The sequence below is a fragment of the Sebastes fasciatus genome, chromosome 21, assembly GCF_043250625.1.
Source record: "Sebastes fasciatus isolate fSebFas1 chromosome 21, fSebFas1.pri, whole genome shotgun sequence".
In the NCBI taxonomy this organism is placed as follows: domain Eukaryota; kingdom Metazoa; phylum Chordata; class Actinopteri; order Perciformes; family Sebastidae; genus Sebastes; species Sebastes fasciatus.
The window spans coordinates 21,712,884-21,724,940 of NC_133815.1; the positions used below are offsets into that span (position 1 = coordinate 21,712,884).

The 12,057-nt window shown below is 42.7% G+C and overlaps 1 protein-coding gene across 5 annotated transcripts in view; it reads right to left on the reverse strand.

Moving 5' to 3' along the window:
- The window catches only part of ntng1a (netrin g1a), a 327,372-nt gene that overhangs the window by 108,307 nt on the left and 207,008 nt on the right, over positions 1-12,057 (reverse strand). For all 5 annotated transcript variants that reach the window (XM_074621569.1, XM_074621568.1, XM_074621565.1 and 2 more), the window contains one exon: positions 5,227-5,880. In XM_074621569.1, coding sequence (XP_074477670.1) covers positions 5,227-5,475 — 249 coding nt within the window. In that variant the 5' untranslated portion in view covers positions 5,476-5,880. The remainder of the gene's footprint in view (positions 1-5,226; positions 5,881-12,057) is intronic.

The window sequence follows — 12,057 nt, forward strand, 5'->3', positions numbered from 1 at the left end:
GCTCCACCACCTTTTTAATAATCTCCTTGGTTTCCTCATTTAGATTTGATTGGCTATGAAATGCACCGGCCTGCCGGGACTCAGGTTTCAGCATTCATCAGCATTTCCTGGTTGTAAATTGATGGCACAAATAGAGACACACAGTGCTTTCACAGGAATGCATGAGGACATCCACACGCACACAAGCATAGTTAGTATAAATTATGGAGTTAAACCTAGAAAGGAGCTTCTTCTATGCTTAATGCCATGTGCATCAAAGAAGAACCAACACATGCAAGGTTATGCTGGTTGATAAATTGTGTGTTGGAGTGTTGGGATAACTGAGTGGATGTTACTTCAGTTCAAACCTCGGCAGTAGAATAAATGAACCACTGATAATTCCCTTGAGAGTCCTTCTATATATGGTACAGGAGCTAGACATGAAGAACGCACGGCTACTACTCGATTTAATCAACCTGTACTAGCCAGCAAAGACTAGTCTTAATGTACAGCACAGTCGCACAGCGGTGCGTGGAATAGTCACTCAATATGATGTATTGATTCGTGCACATAGACAAGAATTTCAAATTTTTTTGTGATGGTCAGCACAAAATCAATTTGTATGTAATCCACGTAATTGTGAACCAGGAAGTATAAAGAGCGGTGAATGCTGCGTAGGGAGGTCGGGATGGATGGGTGGGTCAAAAAATATTGGACTTTCGCCCAGGAGACCGGTGTTGGTGTCACTACGAAACCAGAAGTCAAAGTTGATTTATTTGTCAGGTAACATCCGTACTTAAGTTCTGGCACTTTAGGAGTTATTTCAAACCAAACCACGATCTTTTCCTAAAGCTGTCCAAGTAGTTTTTGTCACGTAACTTCCGTACTTAAGTTACGGCACTTCCAGTGTTATTTAAATCGAAACCGCAATCTTTTCCAAAGCTTAACTAAGTACTTTTATTTTGAAAAGACTTGAGCAGAAATTGCCGCAAGCGTCGCTGGACATTCGTAGGAAAAAGCCTGAAAAGGTTGTTGAAAGTCGTGCTGAGCGTCACCAAAAAAAAAAAAGGGAAATTCGTGTCTATCTACACGAATCAAATAGATTACATTTTGTTTCTATTTCACGAACTGCCGCGAGACTGTGTTGGAATGTAACACAAGTATTTTCATTTACTATTTTGTAACTTTTCAAGTATGGAGGTTTTGAGAACACAATAATCGGTCAATTTGTGTTTTTTTGGACGAGTTGGTTTCACGAGAATCATTCTGCAACAGGACATGATTTTTGTATGAAGTCAGATCTGCTCTCCTGAATCCGGCACAAAGTCAATCATCAACTGGTCGAGGCTCTGCGACCTGTCCAGGCTTTTAAAGGCCAGCCTGAGTCAAACTGGAGGGGACAGTGAAATCTCATATGATGGCAGATTTGTGTGCCAGAGTTCAGTGAATGCCAGCTTATTGCTATCGAAAAGGTCACCGGGCTAGAAGCAGAATAAAAAGCCTTTGCTGGGGAGCGTGGTGTGTGTATGAGTGAACGTACGTGTGTGTGTGTGTGTGTGTGTGTGTGTGTGTGTGTGTGGGGGGGGGGATGAAGGCCGCAACCTGAGGTAACCATGCTCATATAAGCACCACACCCTCGAGCTGCATCTCTCAATGTCTCCCTCTCCTCTCGTCAGGCTTCGGTGTCTGTTACCTTCAGCGCTCCAGGAAGCAGACGCGAGGCTTTAAAATACACCCGCCTCTACGAGCGCCGAATCAATTACCAGAGAGATGAAATTCTCCGATAACGCGGCCTAATGATAATTGCCCCGAATCTGCAATGATCTGACTTACGATACAAACCACTATTGGCATTGCAGCAGCGTATTGGCAGCCGGAGTAGCTGGAATATCAATGATAATTGTTCTGATGTTGATTCGGAGCCACGTTACTGCCCGGGGGTAAACATAAACCAATTGCAGAGAATTGGACTCTATGGCAAGCGGCAGGGGTCATATTTCACTGATGTCTGTGTGATTTGCGATGAGTACAGTACAACAGAGAGAGGAAATGGTTATGTGGGAGCTAACCACTGCCTGTTTAATTGAAGCCCTCCTATCACACTGACTGGCGGAGACACGAGGGCGACAGCGCGGCGAAAACTCCCCCACTAATTCAATAAGCGCTCATCAGACTGTTAAAAGGCTGGCAATAATAATAATAAACTCTGTTTCAACTGTGCGTCCAGAAATAGAACGGCTCCACTGGAGCGTCACACACGGATGACCGCTGTTCATCATCCAGTTTATCCACAACACGGCTGCCGAGCAGCAAATACCAGACACACTTCGGGTTCAATCGCGGATCAATCGGAGGTCACGGGGCCGCCCAGAGGGAGATCGGAGGGTGATCCCATTTTGACGATGACCTCCCAGATATGGCTTCCTACTCCCCCCTTCCAACCTCCTTCGCCTTCAACCAACCTTGGCCGATCACGGGGAGTCAGCATTTTTCAAAAGTGCCTGAGAGATGTCGGGCTGAATAATGTGTCCTATGAATAAAACACATTAGCTACAAAACATGTTGAATTATTCACATTTCAGAGCCTCCATCCCGCCCCACGCAGGAGATATTAGTTCTTCAGTCGCCGTATGCTTTGCACATAGTCCTCTGAGTCTCTGTCTCCCCCATGTTCGCTCCGTCTCGCTTCCCTCTTGATCATTCTCTCGCTGTCTCTGTCATCTGTATTTTGTTAATCCCTCTCTGTTCCTCTGTGTCTCCTCTCAGCTGACTTTGCGCTGATGGCGACTGTCTATTTATACTCCTCAAGTTACTACTTTTTCCTGGAACATCTTGCTATTTATCTAAAGAGCTCTTGAAGCTGTTGAGGAGTGCATTTGTTCTGAGAGAATCTTTGATGACTTGGTAACACACGACGGCCCAAAATGGATTCATCATTTAGCGTTAATCTGAGGCGACCAGCTGTGAGCTTCAAAGTGAAAAGGACCCGGAATAAGGAGGAGGGCGGTTTGCTAATTAAATACTTGACCTAATATGCATCTTTTGCTCATTTTATTTTCAGCTCCACTGGGGAATTTGTGATTTTCATGATTGCGATGTAATTTGCAGAATCAACAGCACCACATGAACTTCAAAGGGTAAAGCAATCAACCAATCACTGCTTTTTATAGTGCCGTTTCAATGCGAACTCTCTCTCGTCCTCCAAAACATCACTTTTGAGTCGTTACCATGAAACTAGTGTGCAGCAATGTGGAACCCCTTCATCAACAGGTCGATCATGGCAAATTTGTTCAGTGACTCAACAACCCCTTTGGGATGTGGACTAAGAGTCTATACAGCCACGCTACCGGCTCTGTGAGGCTCAACTCACTCACAGTTTGAGCTAAAAGATAACGTCAGCAAGCTAACATGCTCACAGTGACAATGCTAAACTGCACGTACAACCATGTTCACCATCTCAGTTTGACGTGTTAGGATGCTAACATTTTCTAATTAGCACTAAACACAAAGTAGATCTGAGTTGACAGCAGGGGCACTGACAACCACTGAGGCTGAAGAGATAATCCTCCTACTTTATGTCAAAGTACAACACCATACTAGAAAGTCTGACATAGACAGACATAGTCATTTCTCACATCAAGGCAAATATGCCGAAAGCAACAGTCAAAAGGTGGCACTGCATCCCCCAAATAAACATTTTAAAGGGATAGTTCAGGTGTTTTCAAGTGGGGTTGTATGAGGTACTTCTCCATAGTCGGTGTATTACCTACAGTAGATGACGGTCGGCACACCCCTAGCTTGGAGAAACAGAGAAGAGTTACTGAACAGAACCAAAGCAATGAACTGCTGTGGACGGGGGCAGCAGCAAAACGTATTTTAGCCACCTAAAAGAAAGGCCTACTTAAAAAAATCTATAGCAGTTTAAGTGCATGCTATATTTAGAATATTTTCACCGCTTTACCTTGCCATCAGACAGCCCTTTCCAACGAGGAACTGAATCCGTTGTATCCATCTATGCTCTCACCAAAGCTCCACCAGACTCCATTGAAAAAAACTGTAATTTTACCTCAAATAACACAGGGGTCGCTGGTCTACCGCTGCCTCGATCGGTTAGTTTGTTTGTGCTATTGTGTGACTTTGGTGAATCCGGACTAACCAATGTCACAAAATAACAAACAAACTAACCTATTGAGTCAGCGGTAGACCAGCAACCCCCGTGTTCTGCGAGGTAAAATTACTGTGTTTCGACGGAGTCTGGTTGATTTGGCGAGAGCATAGATAACGGCTTCGGTTCCCGGTCGGAAAGGGCTGTCTGACGGCAAGGTAAAGCGCTGAAAATATTCTAAACACTTAAACTGATATAAATATTTTTTAGGTGAGTCTTTCTTTTAGGTGTCCAAAATAGGTTTTGCTGCTGGCCCCTTCCACAGCACTACATTACTTTGCTCCCGTGCTGGTATTCCTGTTTCTCCAAACTGGAGGCGTGCTGACCGTCATCTACTGTAGGTAAGTACCTCATACAACCCCACTTCAAGACATCCGAACTATCCCTTTAAAGGTGAAAAATGACCATACCATGACCATACCATGACCAATAATGAATGCTGACGGTGAATGCTGGGCCGGTGGGTTTGAGTAAAATAAAAAACAATGGAATGAACACTTATAGCTCTGCATGTGCAAAGGTGCTGCTAAATGTAAGAAAAACAAAAAACATTGTGTACTGGAGCTTAAAATAGTGCTCCACTTAAGTTCTCATACATGCTGTTGTATTTTTAGTCCACCTGTGCACTATTTCACCCAGAGACTGTTTGAATTTTTAGGCCACCCACTCATCCAGCTCGGCGAAAACACACACGCACTGACGCTAACAGAGAAGCCGAAATCACGAAGAACTGAGGTGAACTGTGTTTTTATGTGACTCTGATGTGTGTGTTCATTGGTAGAGTCACATTATGCTGTGTTTTCGGCAAGTGAACAGCCCATGAGACAGTGTTTGCAGTGCACACTCGGAAGCAGCTTTCTAAACAGCAGAACATGACGTCAATGGGCACAAGCCTCTATTTCTACAGCCCCGGCAACGTATCTGAGTCACACAGGCTTTCAAAGTGTCTGTCACGGCTGTGGGGTCAGAACAAGCCGAGGAGATACACAGATAAGAGAGCTGCCTTGGGATTGCGTGTGTGTGTGTGTGTGTACAATTAAAGCGAACATTTGGGGGGTTTCTTCACTTTTGCATGTACTCACCAGGGCACAGTATGTCTCCGGAGGGTCTCCACAGGTGATGTTGGGAGGATCCAGAGTAACCTTCAGGTACTGGGTCATGTCTGCCGCTTCTGGCTGGCAGGCCATGTAGTCCCAGGTTAAGCCTTCGTCTGAGTAAATCTGGGACTTACACACGTCGTAGTGGCCCCACGCTGCGGGATAGTGCTGAATGCCCGCCTGGCAAATACTGGTCCACAGCGCCTGCAGCGCCAACGCCAAATGGAAATGCATGGCTGGTCCTCTCTCTGCTCCTTCTCAAGAAGGAGAAGGGGTGCTAACAAGGGATCCCTCTTCTACTTCTTCCGCTTACTGCAACTCAACTGGAGTGAGGAGGCATGCCAAACTCCCCTCAGTTGGAGCGAGAGTTTGTTTTTTTCGAAGTATTTTTTCTTTAGTATTTCTGTCTCTCTCAGGTTTCTGGAGTGGTGGATAACTACGAGGGATGGCGAGGTTACCAGCCCATTGAGAAGATAAGAGGAGAGGACTGAGGGAGGGAGGAGAAGGAAGGAGGAGGAAGAGGGGGGGGAAGGCGAGAAGGAGATAGCCCTCTGACACGCTGATAGGAAGATGAGTGGCAGGTCTTCTCAGCTAGCCCGGCTGTCAATCATGGTCCTCTTCCTGCGTGGCGATCTGGTGCTGCGGAGAAACAGAAGAAGAGAGGGGTGGGGGGTGAATATACCTCCCTTAAGGGAGCAGAATTTGACACTGAGAGAACATTAGCCGGCGCCGTGGCACCGGTGAGAGGTGTATGTGTGAACAGAAAGTTGGATGGGTGCAAGATAGGGGTGCCATGTTGGCGTTTGTTGTCCATCAAAACACAGGAAATCAGTCAGCGAGGCCATCAGGGTAAATTGGATCCTGCTGCTTTCACGCCGAACCCTCATCTCACTCAGCCGTATCAAGCCTACAGGGTTACATACAGCTGCCCCCCACCCCTACACACATCCCCCCCTCCACACCCCACACTGTATGAGCTGCAATGATAAAGAGTAGAGATCAAGATCACAAAAGATGAAGAAACTTTTTGTTTTATGCCATCCTGGTCATCTAAGATCTGACGGTGCCGTCTTGATCATGAGTAGTACTTTGAGGTGCTCCACTTAAAAGGGCAGTGTGTAGGATTTGGTGTTATCTAGCGGTGTGGTTGCAGATTGCAACCAACTGAAGTCAGACGGCAGCTGGCAGTACCACGGTTTTGCACTCACTCGCCGCTCACGTTACCGCAGTTTCGCAAGCGCGTCGGAGAACTACGGTGGCCTTCAGGTAACGTAGAAATGTTAAAGTGTTTAGGTTTGTCCGTTCTGGGCTACAGCAGAAACATGGCGGAGCAGCATGGCGGACTCCCTGATGAGGACCCGCTCCCTATGTAGCTATGAAGGGCTCCTTCTAAGCGAACGAAAACACAACAATTCTTATTTTGTAGGGATTATACACTAATGAAAACATAGTTATGAATAGTATATTCCATTTCTGCTAATAGTTTCCCGAAAAATTTTACACACTGTTCCTTTAATGTTGTAAATTGAATGCCAAATTGAATTTCAATCTACTAGTTCTATGACAAAACTTAAAGAATATTATTACTATTAAATATTATTGTTTATAACCAAAGGAGTTCTGTGGAAAGGGAGACTATATAGCAGTGAATGGAAATGAATGTGTCTGAAATGGTTCACAAAATAAAACTTGGCGACACCACCAGCAATAGCAGATCATGATCATTTAGTGGACTACCATCACTCAGATCAAGTGCTATAATGGAGCACTGGAGTCAGCGGTCCACCAGAGACTCCTGGATGACTTATAATTATGACTGTGTTGTCATCAATGGGTGTGGGATGTTAATGGCATTGAATTTTTATCTCAGTATAAAAACAACCTGTTGCTGTGGAGTAATTAGTACGTCATAAATAAAGTGTCAAAAAATGAAAATATCAGGTCATTGATATTTTTATATTTCAGCTCATGAACTTGACTAAATGTACTTCAACCTGCATTCTGTTTCCACTGAGCAAATTTGTCAGAGAGTTTGTCACTATGAGCAACACCTTTCACATTACACACAGTCAACTGATCAACACAGTCTCACATCAGTTTGTGAAATAGTCATGAAATTGAATCTATTTTATTTGTGTACATAGATGCACACAGCACGACTTTTAATAACGTATTTTTCGTGCCTTTTCCTACGAATGTCCAGCAACACGTGACGCACATGTCAATTTCCAGTCTTTACAAAATAAAAACTACTTAGTTAGGTTTAGGAAAAGACCGACTTGGTAAGGTTTAGGCAACAAAACTACTTAGTTAGGTTGAGAAAAAGATCACAGTTTGGGTTTAAATAACACCGGAAGTGGCGTAATGTAAGTACGGAAGTTACGTGACAAATAAATCAAAATTGATTTCTTCTGGTTTCACACGGGACACAAAGTGTGGAGCGGTCTCCTGGGCAAAAGTCCTGAGATTTTTGACCCTGACTCTTTATACTTCCCGGTTCGCAATTACATGGATTACGTAAAAAACTGATTTCATGCCGACCATCACAAAAAAAATGTGAAATTCATGTTTTTGTACATGAATCAATACATTCGATTTCGTGACTATTTCATGAACCGCTGTGCGACTGGGCTGATCTGATCCATAGTTCATGTACAAACATTGATTATAGCAGCTTTAATTTACTTTTTGACAAGAGTGAACAAATGAAAACACCATCATCAGACTTTCATTTAAACAGGATAAAGTGTCCACTCTTAGTCCCATTTTGCAGCCTAGGATAAAACGGTCATATGTTAACATCTTGTGACTATAGTGCTGCTTTCAAGTCTCTTCTCTTAAGTGGTGGAGCTGCCCGTAGCAGGAGCCACTGCACTCTATCACATACAGTGATTTACTGTACTTCCCAGGCTACATAGCACCCATTTATATCTGCCAACCGCTGTGAGCGGTGGCCTCACTTTTCCTTTTGTCTCAAGTTTTTGTAGCTGAGCATCAGGCTTGCAAACATATACCTCTGCTGTCTGTTTTTGTTTCCCTCCTACTGCTCCTTCCATTGACTACAGTGTGTGTAAATATAATCAGATATATGGCTATTTTTAGAAAACATTCTTCCTTTTCTTTATTCTGCTTTTGAATTGACCTTAAAAAGTCTTTTAAATGAGGCTGTCTGCAACCTGCGTGTACCTTGATGTCTCTCTAGCCAGAAACGCAGCAGTGAGCCAGTTGGCCGAGCCCGCGGATACGGGTATGTGGTATGTTTCCTGCCTTCAAACAGCAGGTGACTGATGGAGAGCAGAGTCGATGGACAGACCGGTAGACATTTTAGTGCTGCTTAATCAGTCGGCTGAGTCAGTGTGTGTGTGTGTGTGTGTGTGTGTGTGTGTGTGTGTGTGTGTGTGCTGACCAATACACCCTCCAGTCAGTCATCAGCGATCAATTAGAAGCTACAGAGGGTTTGTTTATTGAAAGATGCTGTTACACATTGCTAATTAATTCCAATTTTAATTTAACATTAGATTAGATTAGACACTAAGTCACAGCAGCATTAAATTAAAAAAAGAATAGTGTATTAGTAGAAAAAAGGGGGGGCAAATTGGATTATATTAGCATACTAAAAACAGATTACTGTTTATAGAGATGTATAAAATATCTGTATTTCAGCACGTACAAAATGTGCAAAAAGAAAAGCACTATCAGTCGAGTACAAGCTGTGACAGAATGGCGAGGAGGTGACCTGTGTAACGTGAGAGTGTGAGAAAGACAATAAGTGAAAAATAATATACTGTATGTACAGTACAGGAGTTGTGTTCACATTTAATGGTCTACCCGAAGCCTGAAGACACACCTTCCAGATGATTCACTTGATTCTGGAGACGGTGATAAGAGGGAAAGATGTGGGTATTTGACATGCAGAAGAAAAACAACAATATGAAGGATCATTTTGCAGTACTGCAGTTCCATGTGTGTAGCCTCTATATAGGGATGTGATGATAGTAATAATTGCATTTGCCTCTTCAAAGTGTACATTTGTGTTGTACCAAGTAGATCAAGAGCTGAGTCTGTGTCCGAAACTGTGTGCCATTCAGAGCCGTTTCAATCTGATGGGATGTGAATCATCATTTTAAGGAAGGGGCCGAGGCTCAGAAGCAGACGAACTAGGGCTGGCAAAGATAACGCCATAATAACGCGGTAATGCAAATTTGTTTTAACGCCACTAATTTCTTTAACATATTAATGAAAATTTCAGTTTTAAAGCTAAATAGAAGATATCATATGAAACTACAAAACCCAAGGAATCCATTGGTACCAACCATGTCATGCTAGCTTCTCCTGAAGGAGGCTAAATAATACTCCAAACTTATGCTACATTTTGGTGAGGAAAAACTGTCATGGCCATTTTCAAAGGGGTCCCTTGACCTTTGACCTCAATATATGTGAATGTAAATGGGTTCTATGGGTACCCACGAGTCTCCCCTTTACAGACATGCCCACTTTATGATAATCACATGCAGTTTGGGGCAAGTCATAGTCAAAGTCAGCACACTGACACACTGACAGCTGTTGTTGCCTGTTGGGCTGCAGTTTGCCATGTTATGATTTGAGCATATTTTGAATTAATAATTTGTCATTGTTTTGTGTTGTTAACTGATTTCCAATAATAAATATAAACAGACATTTTCATAAAGCAGCATATTTGCACACTCCCATGTTGATAAGAGTATTAAATACTTGACAAATCTCCCTTTACGGTACATTTTTAACAGATAAAAAATGTGCGATTAATTTGCAATTAATCGCGATTAACTATCGACAATGATGCTATTAAACGCGATTAAATATTTTAATCGATTGGCAGCCCTAATACAAATATGTCATATGCAAAGCAGCAAGTGCACACAAAGGGAAAACATCCTTTGATACTACTGGAAACAAGATGGTGTCGGCGGAAAAACTTGGTAAAGGTGAGGTATTCAAGACATGGCACGATAAGATGAAAAAGATTCTCTTAAAAAGAAATCTTGCAAATTCCCCCGTATTGCATTTGTTCTGTTTTTAAAAAAAAAAACATTCTAGTGAAAATAACGATCCGTCGCATCGATAGAAATAAGCATTATTTCTATCGATGTGGCAGATATGGCTGGAAACTGGGATTCAATTTGTCACAAGAGGATCGAGAAAGACTGTAAAATCAGTACAAAAAAAATAAAAAATACAAGAGCCGGTATTGCAAGTCAGAGGACGGAGGAAGGAGGAAGAAGAAGAAGTTAAGGGGGGAAAGAAATGAAGCACCTTAAATGTAAAATGCAAGAATGTCAATGGGGGAGATGTCAGCAGGTGAGGAAGCAGCCAATTATCCAGAGGAACTCTGGCACCGAGCTCCCTGTTCCCATTAAGAGACATAATATTACCGTGTTACGGAGGAGACTAAAGAGATGGACGCAAAGTGTCTGCGTGTGTGTAAAAGTGTGTGCGCCCTACGTGCAACCCCCGGATGAAGAGGGGTTCAAGTCCTGGGTAATGAGACAACAAGCGGTGGCGAAGCTTCGGTAACAAGCAACAGAGATCACAAAAGCAGGGGTCATTATCACTCCACGGCGTCCCGGACACCGCGGCGGCCCCTTCCTCTCATTACTCCCTGCTTATAACCCTCCGTCGCCCCGAGGAGAAGAGGTGAGGGAGAGGAAAGGAGAGCAGATGGAAGAAGTGCGGATGTGCATTTTAAGTGAGAAAAGGGTTTATTTTAGGGGCAGGTCGCTTCCCCCAACCATCGATCAAGGTCCGAGGACATCAGAGGAGGCACGCTCACAGGAAGTCTGAGATTCTTCCATGTACAGGAATATATACGCACCGTAGGCACGGAGCGGTAAACACTTACAGTAACAGTGGGAGGTCGCCCGGTGTGACCGCCACACAAAACTATTTTTGTAATAAATAAAATGATTATAATGTACATTAATGAAGCCGATCACAACTTATTTATCCAGCACATTTTATCGACGGCATTACCTGTCGTGTTTTAGGAACAACATAAAATATGTGAGAAAGGCCCATATGACAAATGGAGGTATAAAATATTTAAATATATAAAAATAAAAGCTGAAAATTTGTGTGTAGCAAAAAGGGAAATATGGGTTGAGTAAACCAAAATGTTATTCACATTCAAATGTAAAAATGTATGAGGGTGTTAAACCATGAGAACCACTAAAGATCCCCTCTAGACACGTTTTAAGACCAATAAAAACACTCTGCTTTAAATAATAATGTGTGTTGAAATGATTTTTCCATAATAACCTTGCATAAAAAATCTTAAAATTACAGCTACTCCTTCTCCCTTGTTGGAAATGCAGAATCTATGAATATGAAAATATTTTTTTTTCCATTTCAAAAGTTCGAATACTGGACACATGACTAATTTAACTCCTCTCAAGTTTCCACATCACATTTGTATAAGTTGCATACTGGACCATAACAGTAACATACATAACATGTACATACAGTACAGTACAGTACATGTTAAACTCTGAGAAACTTTAACAGCCTTCTCGTGTCAGACTGCACATACATCAGTCTGCACAGTGAAGCTCAAACATCACCGTGAAGGAACAATACGCATTTTTGAGTGGAGGGGGGACTTATGAATAAAATATGAAAAAGATATGAAAAATGTAAATATAAAAAAACATGAAATATAAAAAAGTTAAAGCAGGAATTTTAAGGTGTAACAAAGAGGGAAGTAAAAGTGGTTTCAACTAAAGATATTCACAAAAAGGAGGGTTTTAACACTATGAAGGGAAGTTAAAGTAGCCAAAATGT